Below are 18,040 nucleotides of genomic sequence, written 5' to 3'. Positions count from 1 at the left end.
ATGTCTATTCATTATCTTGAAATACTGTGTAAACTCAGTTCTCATTAAACACCTTGCTAAGCTGACTTTGAAAAAGCATCATGCTACTAACCATCATGCATGGATGAAGAGCTAAAATGGAAATCAAAAACTTTTAGTCTAATTTTTAGCTCCCCCGTTGTGTTTTTAATATGACAGTAGAATAAATTTCGGCTAAATATATACAGTGTCAGTGTCTCCAATCTGATTCACTTTAACAATTCATACGCCTTTGAAGAAAATGTGCAATTTGACATGCAAAAATATAAGCATAATGTAGATTTTCCTAGCAATTTTCTAAAAAAGAAATCTTTTCTTTCTGTCTCTATCACTTGCTTTTATAATACCCCCAGGGGTATGGGCAACAGCATCTTCTCCCCTTCTTAGTTTTCAGGAAGACATGCGGACATGAAAAAAGAATAAACGATAGGAACAAGGCCACAAGGCTAATTAGCAGCAGACCTGGAACAACAGACCTCCAACTAACAGAAGAGAAAGAAAATTCAGCTAGAGAGATGTACTGTGTCTTTGACGCAGGATGTGTACATATAATGACCCCACAACAAGACAATGAGAAATTACAACTACCACTCTGCGTTGGTTTCACAGCCCTAAAACCAACTTCAAAATAAAATACCTACCAACTGTACTCCGAGGTAAAAAATAGGGGGTGCTACCCCAACATGTACCTAGATGAGATTTCACGTGGCACAGACATATGTTCCCATGAGTTTTACAACTCCTAAAAATCTGAGCCCAATGTGAGTCTACAGCCTTAAGAAAGTACTAAAATCAAGCACGACCAACCATTAAAAAACTGCAATGTCACAGACAGAAAGCAGAAGGAACAAAATCATGAATCAGTCTGACTTCTCAGGATAAAAGCATCAAATGGCCTTAATTAAGCCATTATGAAATTAAATGGGAATATTTCTCAACAGCTAAAACTTTTTCACCCCTGAATTTTAGGAAATTATTTTATTTACGGAATCCCCAACTTTGAAAACCACCCACATGTTAATAAAAATCGATGAGATTTTTAGCACAAAATACTTCAGTTTAAATTAGGATAAAGTATTTTGGTTTAGTTATCAAAGCCAAAAGTCAGTTTTAGCATCTTATCTAACAACTGCCACAGAAATACGCACTCTGATGGCTGGAGGTACAGAGTAAAGGACTGCAAGGAGCCGTGGGCAAACCGACATCCCTGGGCACAAGAGCTCACATAGTTCTGTTGAGATGGAAGACTTATGGTCAGGAAAATCAATTCATTTCTTTCTTCCTAAGCTTCCTCTTCTCTCTTATATGAATTTCAAATTTAATATTTAGAAGAATAGCAAATGAACAGCATGGTTTCGTCAGAAATTACATGAGCCTTTTTCAATGAGGTGCCAGATGCTTTCTGAAAGCAACTTTCAAGTGTTTGCAACATTATTTGCATAGCTCACATACAGCAGAATTTGGAAATGTTCATTAATAAAATAATAATTTCAGGTTTAATTTTTTGATATTCCCAATTTTTTATTATAAAAAATTAATGCTTTCTGCACTGCCATGTTTGCAAAGTAGAAAAGTGCTATATTTTTATGCATCATTAAAACTTGATGCACATTTGTCAAGTGAGATTTCACAGCACCGTTGTGTTTTTTGTTTTTTTTTTTTTAGACAGGGGCTATCTGTCACCCAGGCTGGAATGCAATGATGTGATTGTGGCTCACTGCAGCCTTGACCTCCCAAGCTCAAGTGATCATCCCACCTCAGCCTCCCAAGTAGCTGGGGCCAGCTGGGACCACAGGAGTGCACCACCACACCTGGCTAATTTTTTATATTTTTTGTACAGACAGGGTCTCCGTATGTTTCCCAGGCTGGACCACGGCATTTTTAATTTTACAGTTTGTCTTAATTGTTCTATAAATAGATTCACTCCACCCAGGGCCCATTTAAGTCCTAGGCTCACCATGCTTCCCTTGAGTATCCTTTGGACACTATTCCAGTGAAAGCCAGGAAACTGCATCAGGGCACATCAGCGATGACTTTTACTATAACTGCTCTTTGAAAAGATGTTCAGAAGCAAGTACCAGGAGGGAGGCACGGTCATATCCAACCCCTGACTTCTAGAGTACTAGAAAAAGAAACTCTGAGCAGTCTATCTCAGGAAAAGAATATCCAATCAAAGCACCAAGTTTCACCAACGGTAGCATTTCTTTTTGTTTTGTTTTGCTTGTTTTTTTGAGACAGAGTCTCGCTCTTTCCCCCAGACTGGAGTGCAGTAGCGCAATTTCGGCTCACTGCAACCTCCGCCTACCAGGTTCAAGTGATTCTCCTGCCTTAGCCTCCCAAGTAGCTGGGACTACAGGCGTCCGCCACCATGCCCGGCTAATTTTTTTATTTTTAACAGAGATGGCATTTCCCCATGTTGGCCAGGCTGGTCTCAAACTCCTGACCTCAACTGATCTGCCTGCCTCGGCCTCCCAAAGTCCTGGGATTACAGGCATGAGTCACCGCGCCCAGTCCAGTGGCAGCATTTCTAAAGACCCTTCTTCACCTTAGAATCCAGCAGCCTGAAGACTTTGTCATATTAACTTTAACAAGACTCAGTTCATTAACAGAAAAATAATATATTGCACAAAAACATACTAAGGAAGCTCAACCTTCAAAACACCAACAAGAAAATTGAATACAAATTAGAAATATTTACACAAATGTATATTGTACATTAAAGGTTATTCTAGCTTATTTTTCTCAAGGTTTAAAGATTATTATACATAACCAAAGAAAAGCACTCTTGGCTGGAAATCTGGAGACAGGGTTAGAGTTCCAGCTTTTGGCATCAATGCCCTCTGTTTCTTGGGTTAGTAGCTTCGTTTCTCTTAACCTCAATTCCTAATCTCTAAAATGATCAGGGTCGACTCCATAACTGTTAAACTTGTAGCTTCCTGATTTGCCATCTGTAGTCCTTCTGGTATTTGTTTTATAAGTTATCTATAAGCATACCTTTGCTGAATAAGACACTAAAAAAAAGTTCTTTTCTTTGTCTAGGTTTTGTACTCTATTCCTAGTCCTTGTTATTATTTTGTCCACACTACGGCTCACAGTCACCAAGGCAATGATAATTACTACAATAGCTAACACATAAGTGCTTATAATGCGCCAGGTACCATGCTAAGCACTTTACATATATTCATCTCTTCTTTCTCACCACAACCCTATGAGGTAGAAACCATGCTTATTCCCATTTGTAGAATTGAGGAGACTGGGGCACAGAGAGATTATGTAACTTTCCCAAAGTCATAAGGTTTACAAGTGGAAGGGCCAGAATTCAAACCCCAAGTATTCTGTCCATGGAACCCCCTCTGCTTAACTACTACATCACACACACACCTGGAGAGTCTACGGAGGGTGAAGAGCAGCAGAGGCCACCTGCAAAATGTTGCAGGGGGCCCAGAAACTGAACTTGTATCATGAATGATCTCAAAAACAGTGGTAGCTCCTGATTCACAAATCCAGCAGAAGCACTTGGCACTAACATGGTTTTCCTTCCACACTTTAGTTGCATAAGAAAGTAACACTGATGGAAAAGGGACTGAATTAAATCTACCTCCCTTCTTTCACTCATTAGGGGGAATGCACAAGTAACAGGAACTGTGGAAGCACTGGTGATTTCCATGTCCCAGTGTTTAGTAGGCAGCACGCCGTTACAACACAGCTCAAAGTCACTGTCCAGGGACACTGCAGGTTAAGTCATCTGCCTCAAAGCTTAACAGCTGAAAACCATAGCCAGATAGGAGTGGAAACACCAGTTCCACAGCCTGAAATGTGGGGCGGGGGGATCTAAGTGCTCAAATGAGGTAACAAAACATTTCCTGTGCATCAAAATATACTGCAGCGAGCAATTAAACTGCACACTGCTATTTCCAATTAGAACAGAGAGAAAACAAGGAAGTCCTATTTAACCATTTAGCACACTGTTTATATATATATATATGTATCATATACATAAAATATATAAACATATTTATATATTTCCCTCATTCATAAACATAAATATATACATATGTGTGTGTGTGTGTGTGTGTGTATATATATATATATATATATATATTTTTTTTTTTTTTTTTTTTCCCCATCCAACTCGAATCTCAAGAACTCTTCACTTGGCTAAATTCCAAGAGAGGCTCAGCATTTCAGTGGGCCAAGGCCTGGGAAGGGGAGATAGCAGGTCTGAGTTCTAGAACCCAGGAAGCCCTCAGAGACGTCCAAGGGTCACAGCGCTGCGGATGCCCCTAGGGCTGCCCAGGCTGGTGGGGCGAGTCCTCGTTCGGCAAGGCCAAAAGGAAACTGCTCCAGCGAAGAGGGGACAGTGAGCTCCTCCCGCAGGACAACGCCACACTTCGGCTCACCACATCGCTTGAATCTCAGGTCCAAGGCCACGGACTTTTATCGACTGCTCTTTCAAACCCGGCACTGAGAGACCAGGGGCTGAGAACGGTGGCGAGAAACGGTGGAAAAGGGGGGTGTTTTGTTTTACCTTCCAGAGAAAACAAGCACACATTTTAATCAAAACAACCCAGGGAAAAGCCAGCGAAGACCTCTTCGCCGGGCCCGTCTCCGGGCTTCTGAATCACTTCCTCCTTTCTGATGTGTCTCTGAGCTCGAGATTACGAAGTTGCTGAGAAAGTCTTGCCTCTCAGGGCAGCTTCCTGCGAGCGGGCGAGCAAGAGAGCCGAGCGCACGGCACTGTCCGCGGGCGCCGACCCTGCCCGGCCGGGCCACTGCACGCGGCAGCGGGAGGACCTGGAGGCGGAGGAGGGACAGGGACGGGTTCCCAGGACCCGGAGCGCGAGCACTGCCCAGCCCGCGTCTCCCGCTTACCCCAAGGTGCTGATGAAGCCGTTGACCGAGCCCTCCGCGTACAGGGACACGATGTCCCCTATGTAGAGGAAGCTGGACATTTTATCAGTCATGCTGCTTCATGTTCCACAGTGGACGTCCCTCCTCTTCCCTGCGCCCTCGCCGCTCTCTCTCCAGGGAGCCGCCGAGGCACGAGCGGATTGGAGCACGGGACGGCAGCGGCCAAGAGTCGCGGCGGAGGGCACGGCCCGAGCCACCAAGCGTCGCGGCTCAGCCGTGCGTGCGCGCCTGGGAAGCCAGGCAGGGGCCAAGCCGCAGCTGCGGACACCCAGCGAAGAGCGCAGCCCGGGCGCCCAGAGAAGCCGCAGCCGCCGCCGCCTCCCCGGCAGGTTTCCTGTTCCTTTCTGAAGTTTTCTCTCCAACACCTTTGCTCCTCCTCCTCCTTCCCTCTCCGCTCCCTACTCCGTGTCCACTCCCCGCTCTGCGACTCGCCGGGGCAGTCACGCCGCCGGGCGGGAGCTCGAAGTGGCAGAGCCCCCTCGGTCCCCTCGGGGGAATTTTTGGACCAGGTGCGGGTGCCCATTGGGCGAGGGGGAGGAGAGGAGCCCGGGAGAGGTGGGGGGGCGGCCAATCAGGGAGCGGCGGCCGGGGGCGGAGCTGGGCCGGGGCGGGGCGACCCTCGGGAGGCCGGGCCACCCGGGAAACCGCTGCCGCCGCACCGGGCCGCTAGGGGACGCGACGCTGGGCGGCGCTGGAGGGGTGACGGGGTACCCGGACTGGGGAGCGGGCGCGTGCGGCCGCCCTGGAGAGGCCGGACCTGGGGCGCGACAGCCGCTGTCTGGGAAAGCGAAGGAGCTTATGGGGGCAGGGAGGGTGAGAGTTGGCGGCCCGGCGAGCGCACTGTAGGACCCCGGCACAGTGGAGAGAGCCCCGGAGCCGCTGGAGACGAAAAGGTGGAGCCCGAGCCGGGTGGGTAATTTGTTGGCCAAGGAAGAGGTAGGCGTTGAAGTAAAGGAAAAAAAGTACAAATAAAAAAAAAATGCATGATAAAGAAAGTAGAAGAGAGGAAGAAAGAGACTGAGGGAAGGAGGATGATCTCGATTTAGTTACGTAGTTTGGGTGGTCTTTTCAAACTCTTCTTTTCTCAAGTATGCGGCGTTAATGAAACTCGACCCGTCCGCTGATGTCCAGGTGGACGCGAACCTCCAGGGAGGTAAACGTCACTTGGCCGAGTCAGTTTTTGTAGCCAACCTTCGGCGGCGAGGGCTCAGTGGAACTGAGCTTTAAGCCTCCGAGGCCGCGCCTCCTGCGCTTCCTTAACTCCAAGCCGAGGTTAACCTTCCACCCCCATCAGCCGTAGGTCTCCTGCTCAAGACGGCCCTAGCTTGTTTACGTTTAAAGCTACTGACTCTTAAAGCTCCAGCCGTTATAAACAAAACGCAGCTAGACACTTTTCCACGCCTTCTCTGTTGCTTCTGTAGCCCTCTTCTTAGAACATGATTTTAAAAACCTTTTGTCCTTCCCTTCTAGAAGACATGTTGGAGGCAAACTGTGTGGCGGTTTTGATACCAGCCACCTAATTTAAAAGTGCTACATAAGTAATCCCCACAGAGCAAAGTTTGCAGAAGGGCAGAGGAACTGGGGGTGTGCAGAAGCATGTTGTGTCAAATTGTGCAACTGACCAAAATGTAACTTACAGTCAGATGTCTTACATGTCTTAGAGTTCAAAGATGGTTTACATTGAGACTTATAATCACATAATAGAAAATGAAAGAATTAGCCCAGAATTCAAAAGGCCAAGCGGGGTGGCTCACTCCTGTAATCCCAGCACTTTGAGAGACTGAGGCGGGAGGATCACTTGGGGTCAGGAGTTCAAGACCAGCTTGGCCAACATGGTGAAACCCCGTCTCTACTAAAAATACAAAAATTAGCCGGGCATGTTGGCACAGGCCTATAATCCCAGCTACTCCGGAGGCTGAGGCAGGAGAATTGCTTGAAGCCAGGAGGTAAAGGTTGCTGTGAGCAGAGATGGCACCACTGCACTCCAACCTGGGCGACAGAGCAATACTGTGTCTCAAAGAAACAAAAGTTTGTGTTTAAAAAGCCTGCTAGTTAGAAGAGAATAGACACTGAATCCAGGAAACACCAGTGTAAAGCCTGTGTGTGTTGAGATAAACTAGACCCAGTCATTGTAATAGCATGCAGCTGACAGATCTCCTTTTTTGTGTCCTCTTTTGTAAAAAGTTACTTGACAACTTAGAAATGCCTGTTACACGATCCAGCCCTGCTCTGTCTACACACATATCACTGTTGGGAGCCACCAAGGCATTGGGCATAGGAGTTATTAAAAAGCTTGAGACGGAACAACATAATGACCCTGGAAATGGAAGTTTCTGTTTATCCAGGAGAGCTATGCATTACATTCTATTGTTCCCCATATTGACAGCACTACTGTGCTATACATCCAGTGGATGCTCAATTATTGATCAAAATCATGAATGATCTTTGTTTTAAGTCACAAACTATCTGTGGCCAACACATACAAAATGAGTAGTGGTTGGCCAGCCGTGGTGGCTCACGCCTGTAATTCCAACACTTTGGGAGGCAGAGGTGGGTGGATCACCTGAGGTCAGTAGTTTGAGACCAGCCTGGCCAACACGGTGAAACCCCGTCTCTACTAAAAATACAAAAACATTAGCCAGGCCTGGTGGTGGGTGCCTGTAATCCCAGCTACTTAGGAGGCCGAGGCAAGAGAATTGCTTGATTCTGGGAGGTGGAAGTTGCAGTGAACCGAGATTGCTCCATTGCATTCCAGCCTGGGCAACGAGCGAAACTTCATCTCAAAAAACAAAACAAAATGAGTAGTGGTTGTTTATGCTAATGAACAGGTGCAAACTTCAAACCATGTACCCAAATTATTGATCGAAATCGTGAATGATCTTTGTTTCAAGTCACAAACTATCTGCAGACAACACATACAAAACGAGTAGTGGTTGTTTATGCTACTGAACAGGTGCAAACTTCAAACCATGTACCCAAATCCAATGTCTTCCTTCCTCTTCACCCTGTCCCCACCCCCCACCACTCAACACCCACAGAGGCATCCAACATAGTCTGGGGACTGGAGCTTGTCACTCTTCTGTGTTGGCATGGCAAAGATGGTTAGCTGGCCACACAGGGGTGGCCTAAGGGATGGCCAAGGGATTCATATAAAGTCTTGTGATCACTTTTTGTTTCTTTTTCTACCTAGTTCTTCTTTTCTGTTATCTCAAATATGTCTCTTTTTCACCTTCCCCTATATCATTACTCTCTTCTACACAGTTGCCTGTTTCTACCCTTCCAGTCTCTCCCATGTGCTATTCCATAGCAAGCCAGAGCTTTATACTTATAAAGTTGATCTCTTCAAAACTGCTCAAACCTCCAATGACAGCTTATTGTCTACAGTAAGGCCTACCTGCTGATGTGAGTGTTAGATGTGAACCCCAGTCACTCTAAATAGATTCTCCTGTGCTGAGAATATGAGACAGTTTGCCAAACCCTCTCTCATCATGTCCTATATTCCACACCATCCATGATCTGGTCTCCTTCTCCTTTTACAACCTGAGTTTCTGCCCTCCCATTCCTGGTATCCAGGAAAGCCAGACTTCCCACATGTAACCTGGCACTTTTAGTCTCCATGTCTTTGAGTGTGATGTTCCCTCTGCCAGAGGTCCCTCTTCTCCCTTCTCCCACCTCTGCATGCCCAAGCTCTACTTCCCCAGTGGAACGTCCCATATACTGCCAAGGCACAGTTCTACGTCCTCCTGAATTCCCATAGCCAGGCCAACTTGCCACCTAACATTCGTGGGTTTCCATGCCAAGAGTATCAGAGGCCCTTATTACATAATCTAAATATTAAAGGTTGCTAACTGGCTAATAAACTGTACAAGGTGGTGTAGTGTCGAGAGAGTTGGCCCACGTTTCCAGGTTCTGTCTCTACACTTGAGAAAATGAATTTATGCATGAGATTCTGGGATCTTGGACACTCAGAACACAGTTTAGAAGGAGGAGGAGGTTCAGGCTCCTGGTGAGCATGTCCCCTTAATCCAGAAGAAGATCCTGTAAAACTCAGAGCCCAGGTCAGGAACTCAGTTGCCTGGTCTAAGGGCACATCCCTTTAAAGGTACCTCTCAACACTTTCCACCTTGCCTTCTTGTTATATCTGTACATCTTGAGTCTTACCAAACTAGAAACATCCTGAAAATGAGAACAGTGTCTAATTCATGTTTTATCCCTCATGGGGCCTAGCAGTACCCATTTATGACTTCAATAAATATTTAATAGATAAATGAAATAACTAATGTAGAATTTTTGAATACTTAAATATTTTTATTACTTTAGATGATGAGAATAGTCCACCAAATGATATTCAAAATGTCTCCTGTGCTGAGACTATGAGTCACTTCAGCAAAAGCCCAAGTTATCATGCCCTAAAAAACCCATAGGGAGAGATAATAAATAGAGCACAGTGTCATATTTGAAATGTTTACTCCCAAAGGCTTGCCTATATTAAAAATAAGGTTTCAGTAACCAGTTCTTCTAGCGGAGATGTTCTCAGGGTAATTTACATTCAGTGTTCATTTGGATATCCTCAGATCAATACTAGAAGTGAAAGGGTTTGCAATCTATTATCTGTCAACTGAGTGTTTTGTGAATTCCTTTTCTTACTCCCTGCGTTGTAATAAATATAATCTCTTTTTTTGAGAAAGAGTTTCGCTCTTTGTTGCCGAGGCTGGAGTGCAGTGGCACAATCTTGGCTCACTTCTACCTCCACCTCCTGGGTTCAAGCAATTCTCCTGCCTCAGGCTCCCAAGTAGCTGGGATTACAGGCGCCCGCCACCATGCCTGGCTAATTTTTGTATTTTTAGTAGAGATGGGTTTTCACCATGTTGGCCAGGCCGGCCTGGAACTCCTGACCTCAGGTGATCTGCCCACCTCAGCCTCCCAAAGTGCTGGGATTACAGACGTGAGCCACCGTGCCTGGCCTAAATATAATTTTTAATAGTAACTGGTTTATTGAGCAGTCTGCTTCATGAGGTGCAAATAAAATACGGGGTTTTAAATCATTCCCTTTCAACAAAGGGAAATGTTCTATCAAATCTATATGTTCTGTCTTTTAATAGTATTTCAAGGAGAGCCCTTAGATTTAGAGTCATTGTTATTTTCAGTTATTAAAAATACACACACATGGCCGGGTGCGATGGGTCACACCTGTAATCCCAGCACTTTGGGAGGCCGAGGTGGGCAGATCACCTGAGGTAGGGAGTTCAAGACCAGCCTGGCCAACATGGTGAAACCCCATCTCTACTAAAAATACAAAAATTAGCAGAGCGTAGTGGTACATGCCTGTAATCCCAGCTACTCTGGAGGCTGAGGCATGAGAATCGCTTTAACCCAAGAGGTGGAGGTCGCAGTGAGCTGAGATCACGCCACTGCACTCCAGCCTGAGTGACAGAGCGAGACCGTCTCAAAACATACACACACACACACACACACACACACACACACTCCAGACTTCCTTAGATCAATAGGCCAGCATCAGGGAGGGATGTGGTCTGCTCTCTTACTCCTTCCCATACATCTTCACATTTGAGCTACTTGGGTGTTGGGAAGGGAACGCAGGATCAGGATGAAATGAGCAAACGTATCATTCTGACCTGGTTTGCAATTTCAGTCCTCAGGACTCCACTGCTCATCTAGTAAACTCTGACTGGTTGCAGGGGCCTTCTTGTCAGGTGGTTGTCAAATGGCAGTTCTATGCTGGGCATGTGGGTGAAGATTTTAAAAGCTCTGAAAGACCTCGCAGTGCACAGTTCTTCGAAGTGGGAGAGCTTGCCCCAGCCTGACTTCTCAACCCTTCAGCTCCACCCCGACACTATCATCCACAGGCCAACCAACCTCTTGGGAGGGTTCTAGCAAGTCTGGCCTCCTTTTGACCATAAGAGATTTAGGCAGGGTCTGCTTCATGGTGTTGCAACTCATGCAATAGCAGAGCCCGGTGATTGGTTTGATGTTTTGTTGGTGTCATCCTGAAATTCTTGATTATTTTTTAATAAGAGGCCCCACAATTTTATTTTGCACTGAGCCATGAAAATTTATGTAGGTAGTTCTGGATACAGGCATCCTTACCATGCCAGAGACTGGGCGTGTAAACTGTTCCACTGATCCCCCTCATTCCATCAATCTTCCTATCAATCTCCAATTCCTTTTTCCCTACTCAGACAGATCAACAAATCTGACATACCAAATGACTTCCAATTAGAACATCCCAGGCCAGGTTCTTGTAGGCACTACCACTCTTTACAAATTTCCTTCTGAAATATCCTCTAATTAGACAAGGGGAAATCTCTACTACTCCTCACTAGACCAAAAATGGACAACTCTGCTAATTCACCATAATCAATTTGTATTCAGTGTGGAGAGTTTTGTGAATTTTCTCTCTAATAAATATACATTAGTCATGTATATCTCCTGTTGTGAAATGTTGGACTAAAAATGTGTCCTTAAGGCCTCTGGGTCAAAGCTAAAAGGAAAAAGGTGGACGGGATAGGGGAGAATGTAACCATCTCAGCCACTATCATCTTAACACTCCTGTGAGGCAGATCCTGTGGCCATTTCCCCTATACCCAGCCACCTTTCCCCCATAGTGTAACAGCCCAATGGGGTTAACCCCACCCCCTACTCCAAGCATGGTTCTTAACTAGTCTAAACAAGTGCTTCTCAAGCTTTAGTACACCTAAGAACCATCTGGAGAACTTGTTAAAACACAAATCCCTGGGCCTTATCTCCTGAGATTCTGATTTAGCTGGTCTTGCAGGGGGACTTACTAACATTCCTGAAGCGGGTAATTGTATGTGGGCAGGGGTTGGGGAGAGGAAGCTGAAACAAACCCTCGCTAGTGGCTAAGAAAATGGTTTGTTTTTAATCTTTATTTTGAAAGAACCTCAAACTTACATAAATAACCCCCAATTTACAGAAAAGTTACAAGAATACCTAACTGTGACCTAAATTCAGTAATTTTTATAATTTGCCACGTTTGTTTTATCACTGCCTTTACACACGTACGCATGCAATTTATTTTCAGAACCATTTGAGTGTAGGTTGCATACATCATGCCCTGTCGCCTTTTAACACTTCATGTATACCTAAGAACAAATATATAGCAAAGAACAACCATCAAGTTCAGGAAATTTAACTCTGATATACCACTGTCCCAATGGTGTCTTTTACATCATTTTTTTTCCAGTTCAGAATGCTATTTAGAATCACATAGAGCATTCAGTTTTCATGTCTTTTTTGTCTCTTTCAATCTGTAACAATTCTTTAGCCACACTTTGCTTCAGTGACATTGACATTTTTTAAGAATACAAGCCATTTGGCCAGGTACAGTGGCTCACACCTGTAATCCCATCACTTTGGGAAGTCGAGGCAGGCAGATCACTGGAGGTCAGGAGTTCGAGATCATCCTGGCCAACATGGTGACTCCCCGTCTCTACTAAATATACAAAAATTAGCTGGGTGTGGTGGCGGGTGCCTGTAGTCCCAGCTACTCAAGAGACTGAGGCAGGAGAATTGCTTGAACCTGGGAGGTGGAGGTTGCAGTGAGCCGAGATCGTGCCACTGCACTCCAGCCTGAGTGACAGTGCAAGACTGTCTCAAAAAGAAAGAAAGGAGAGAGAGAGAGAGAGAGAGAGAAAGAAAGAAAGAAGAAAGGAAGGAAGGGAGGGAGGGAGGGAGGAAGGAAGGAAGGAAGGAAGGAAGGAAGGAAGGAAGGAAGGAAGGAAGGAAGGAAGGAAGGAAGGGAAGAGAAAAGAGAAAAAAGAATACAAGCCATTTACTTATAGGCTGTTCCATAATTGGATTTGTCTTGTATTTCACAATTAGATTAGGTTAAGCATTTCTAGCCAGAATACTGCAAAAATGATTATGTGTTCTTCCCAGGGCACCCTCACCTTAGGCACACGATGTATATCTATACCTGCTCTTTGTTGATGGTGTTAGTTTTGATCACTCTCAGAGTGTTGTCTAGTGGACAGGAATTTAGGAATTATCCCAAACCAGATCTCTTTTGAAGATGTAGCCCAGAAGAAACAATCTTAGCCTGGGAAAACTCTGGAATTGCAGGCCAATCTCCAGGCACAAAAAGTCTGACATTCATCTCAAAAATATTGTCTGACGCATCTTTTGACCCTTACCCGGTCTGTTTCCAAAGCCAGAATTTGATATTAATCTACTGTGTTTCCCTACCTGCAGGAGACAAATATAAGCTTTCCAGGTGGTGCCTTTGAAGTTCTTCTCGCTAGATTAGCTCTGAGAGTCAAAGATTTCCCTCCCCATGACTAACACACACACACACACACACACACGCACACATGCGTGCACACATTCTTCTGTCCTGCACTGGGTATGTACGGCGTGGGACCCAACAGAGCAGTAGCTCATTCCAAAACACTCACATCTCCAACAGCGCAACTGTTTTATATCCTTGGTCTGGGAGAAAGACTTTTAAGCATTGTATCCCTTGTGGTCAAATATTTTCTTTCAAAATTTGCATCTTGGTGTTATTGATGGTATTTCCATGCCTCCACTGAAACTCCCAACTTAACATCCCATTAAAATATTCTTCTGACCTATTTGAAGGTCACGGCTCTTAGAAGTATTTACACTACTTGCTGCTGAATCACTTATGGCTTGATCTGACTCTAATGTCACAATTCTATAAGGGCTTGGAAATGAAAAAGAGGAGAGATGTTGCAATTAGAAGTATTTTATGAAGAACTGATACAGCTGATACCATTTGGTTCTAAGAACTGTGATCAGTTAGAACTGAGAATCATCAAAATATTGAAGAAAAGAGAAAATGGCCCAGTCTCTATAACAGAAAAGAATGGGGAGTTTTCAGATAAAAATGAGCCAGGTGCTGTGGCCCACACCTGTAATTCCAATTCTTTGGGAGACCAAAGTAGGTGGATTGCTTGAGCCCAGGAGACCAACCTGGGCAGCATGGCAAAACCCCATCTCCACAAAAAATACAAAAATTAGCCAGGCATGGTGGTGCACGCCTGTAGTCCCAGCTACTCAGGAGGCTGAGGCAGGAGAATGGCGTGAACCCGGCAGGCGGAGCTTGCAGTGAGCTGAGATTTGGCCACTGCACTCCAGCCTGGGCGACAGAGCGAGACTCCGTCTCAAAAAAACAAAAAAACAAAAAAACAAAAAATTAGCTGGGCGAGGTGGCAGGCGCCTGTAGTCCCAGCTACTCGGGAGGCTGAGGCAGGAGAATGGCGTGAACCCAGGAGGCGGAGCTTGCAGTGAGCCGAGATCCGGCCACTGCACTCCAGCCTGGGTGACAGAGCGAGACTCCGTCTCAAAATAAATAAATAAATAAATAAATAAATAAATAAATAAATAAATAAATAAAACCAAGCATCGGAGGTGTTGCTGTCTGTGCAATAAGACATGCCAGTGACTGAACCCACACCAGAGCTGTCTCCAGAGCCTCTGGGCCACCAGCTCTGTCATTTACAGATCAATCCCTTCCATCAATAGTAGTGAATTCTTTTGTTTTTGTTGCTTTTTGGGGTTTTTTGTGTGCTTTTTTTAAGATGAGTCTCGCTCTGTCGCCCAGGCTGGAGGGTAGTGGTGCCATCTCGGCTCACGGCAACCTACACCTCCCAGGTTAAAGTGATTCACCTGCCTCAGCCTCTGGAATAGCTGGTATTACAGGCACCCACCACCATACCCAGCTATTTTTTGTATTTTTAGTAGAGACGGGGTTTCACATGTTGGTCAGGCTGGTCTCGCACTCCTGGCCTCAAGTGAGCTACCCGCCTCTGCCTCCCAAAGTGCTAGGATTACAAGCATGAGCCACTGAGCCAGGCCAAAATGCTTGATAATTATTAAATTTTTCTCTTTCAAGGAATTTGAATTTTTTAAAAAAATATGCTTAAGAGAAAGCAATCAATGTTTTTAACAGACACATTTCAGACAACAGGGAAAAGCAAATTTTGAAACAAAAGAAACAGAATGGCTAAATTTCCAGCCTGGTGCTATAAAACCACCCACAACTGTCACATGAGAACTCTGCCTTCCACAAGCTGACAGCTTTTTATCTCTTCAAGGAAGGTAGCAGATAAAACCCACAGAGAAAACTGCCATCTAACACCAGAGAGTGCTGTCGTGCTTGTGGTTCCTGATTTTTGGGAAAACATAATGCTTTAGTTGGGCAAAACCAGGGAGGATAAACCCAGGGAAACTTTCTGGAGTCCTTTTTCTCACGCCTGTGGTTCCCCCAAGTTTACCTTTGTTTTCTCTCATTTATGAATCTTGTTTGAGATGCAGTAATGTGGGTCTACCTTAGTGCATTATTTCAGATGTATACATCCTGATTACCCAACTAATTAGCATCAATTTGTTTAAGGCAAGATCTCTGTGCTGTACTTTTTGTTTCAGAGTGAACGCCTAGACGTGGAGGAAGCTCTTTTGTACCTGTTTTTTGCGCCTATAGGCACAGTACCACAGTCTACAGTCCTGATTATATGTAAGAACTCAACATATAAAAAAGAAAACATCAGAAATCAATGGGAAAGCATAAAATTATGCAAGAAATGATGTTATTTACTTATATGGAGGATACTAGTTTAGCAGTTTTAAGCTATCACATATCTTAAAAATAAATCCAGGGCCAGATGCAGTGATTCACGCCTGTAATCCCAGCACTTTGGGAGGCCAAGGTGGAAGGATCACTTGTGGTCAGGAGTTTGAGACCAGTCTGGACAACACAGCCAGACCCCATCTTTCAAAAAAAATTTAATTTAAAAAATTTTAAAAACTACACCCATAGTCCCAGTTACTCAGAGGCTGAGACAGGAAGATCTTTTTAGATCAGGAGTTTGAGGCTTCAGTGAGACACACGATGGTGCCACTGCACTCCAGCCTGGGTGACACAGACCTTGTCTCAAAAATAAATTAATTATTTAATTTTATATTTAATGACTGAATGTATTCACCTGAATTCAAAATTCACCAAAATAAAGGGAATTGAATATTTGCCATCTTAAGAACAAGGGATATCTATGCTTAGAAATACATATGCATTAATATAAAAACATAGAGCAAATTATCAAGTCAGTTTAATTCTTACAACTTTAAATTTTATGTAAAAATTCTAACACCAGTAAGGGAAGGGGAAAGGCAAGTGAAGGAAACAAAAAGGAATATAAATGTATTTACTACCGCTGAACTGCATACTTTAAATGCTAAAGATGGTAAATTATATATGTACATTTTACTTCTATTTTTAAAATGTAATAAAAAATTCAAATGAAAGTAAAACAACAAAGTGGGAATAGTTTGCAACAAATACTATAGACAAAGGTTGGTTATAGGCAAAAAAGGTATAATAGTGAGATATCATTTCTCATGCATTAGATTAGCAAAATAGGTTTTTAATTGTTGTAACCAATGCTACTAGTCAAACAACCAATCTCGTATTTTGTACAACCATTTTAATGGCAATGTGGACATATGGAATATAACCTAAAGAAATAATCCTATGTATGAAAAGTGCTTTATTCACAATTATGTTTATCATAGTAATAATAATAAGAATGGAGAAGAAAATAAATATTGAACAGTAGCAAATTAGTGATTACACTGTAGCAGCTGACAGGGAATATAGTAAGCAATTCTTACTAAGAATATGTAATAACATATAAAATGATTTATATGATGACTTTATTTTAGTTAATTAATTAATTTATTTATTTTTTTGAAACAGAGTTTTGCTTATCACCCCAGCTGGAGTACCGTGGCGCGGTCTTGGATCACTGCAACCTCCACCTCCTGGGCTCAAGTAATTCTCCTGCCTCAGCCTCCCGAGTAGCTGGGATTACAGGCACCCACCACCATGCCCAGCTAATCTTTGTATTTTTAGTAGAGACAGACAGGGTTTCACCATGTTAGCCAGGCTGGTCTCGAGCTCATGACCTCAGGTGATTCACCCACCTCGGCCTCCCAAAGTACTGGGATTAAAGGTGTGAGCCATCATGCCCTGCCTATATGATGACTTTAAAAGAAATAATACCACACATCTACAGCCGTCTGATCTTTGACAAACCTGACAAAAACAAGAAATGGGGAAAGGATTCCCTATTTAATAAATGGTGCTGGGAAAATTGGCTAGCCATAAGTAGAAAGCTGAAACTGGATCCTTTCCTTACTCCTTATACGAAAATTAATTCAAGATGGATTAGAGACTTAAATGTTAGACCTAAAACCATAAAAACTCTAGAAGAAAACCTAGGTAAATACCATTTAGGACATAGGCATGGGCAAGGACTTCATGTCTAAAACACCAAAAGCAATGGCAACAAAAGCCAAAATTGACAAATGGGATCTCGTTAAACTAAAGAGCTTCTGCACAGCAAAAGAACCTACCATCAGAGTGAATAGGTAACCTACAGAATGGGAGAAAATTTTCACAATCTACACATCTGACAAAGGGCTAATATCCAGAACCTATGAAGAACTCAATCAAATTTACAAGAAAAAAACAACCCCATCAAAAAGTGGGCAAAGGATATGAACAGACACTTCTCAAAAGAAGACATGCATACAGCCAACAGACACATTAAAAAAATGCTCATCATCACTGGCCATCAGAGAAATGCAAATCAAAGCCACAATGAGATACCATCTCACACCAGTTAGAATGGCAATCATTAAAAAAATCAAGTGCTGGAGAGGATGTGAAGAAATAAGAACACTTTTACACTGTTGGTGGGACTGTAAACTAGTTCAACCATTGTGGAAAACAGTGTGGCGATTCCTCAAGGATCTAGAACTAGAAATACCATTTGACCCAGCCATCCCATTACTGGGTATATACCCAAAGGGTTATAAGTCATGCTGCTATAAAGACACATGCACACGTATGTTTATTACGGTACTGTTCACAATAGCAAAGACTTGGAATCAACCCAAATGTCCATCAGTGACAGACTGGATTAAGAAAATGTGGCACATATACACCATGGAATACTATGCAGCCATCAAAAAGGATGAGTTTGTGTCCTTTGTAGGGACATGGATGCAGCTGGAAACCATCATTCTCAGCAAACTATCGCAAGAACAG

At 43.8% G+C, this 18,040-nt stretch overlaps 1 protein-coding gene across 2 annotated transcripts in view; it reads right to left on the bottom strand.

Annotated features, from left to right (window-relative positions):
* LOC105492154 (inositol 1,4,5-trisphosphate receptor type 2) overlaps positions 1–5,434 on the bottom strand; it is a 493,933-nt gene extending 488,499 nt beyond the window's left edge. Inside the window, exon 1 of one of the 2 annotated variants that reach the window (XM_071072009.1) lies at positions 4,891–5,434. In XM_071072009.1, coding sequence (XP_070928110.1) covers positions 4,891–4,982 — 92 coding nt within the window. In that variant the 5' untranslated portion in view covers positions 4,983–5,434. The remainder of the gene's footprint in view (positions 1–4,890) is intronic. The other variant, XM_011759132.3, reaches the window with a different exon arrangement.
* Between the last annotated feature and the right edge of the window lie 12,606 nt (positions 5,435–18,040).

The sequence above is a fragment of the Macaca nemestrina genome, chromosome 10 (genome assembly GCF_043159975.1).
Source record: "Macaca nemestrina isolate mMacNem1 chromosome 10, mMacNem.hap1, whole genome shotgun sequence".
NCBI classification, from domain to species: domain Eukaryota; kingdom Metazoa; phylum Chordata; class Mammalia; order Primates; family Cercopithecidae; genus Macaca; species Macaca nemestrina.
The sequence above is the reverse complement of the archived record's forward strand: the minus strand, read 5'-3'. Positions and strand labels throughout refer to the sequence as shown.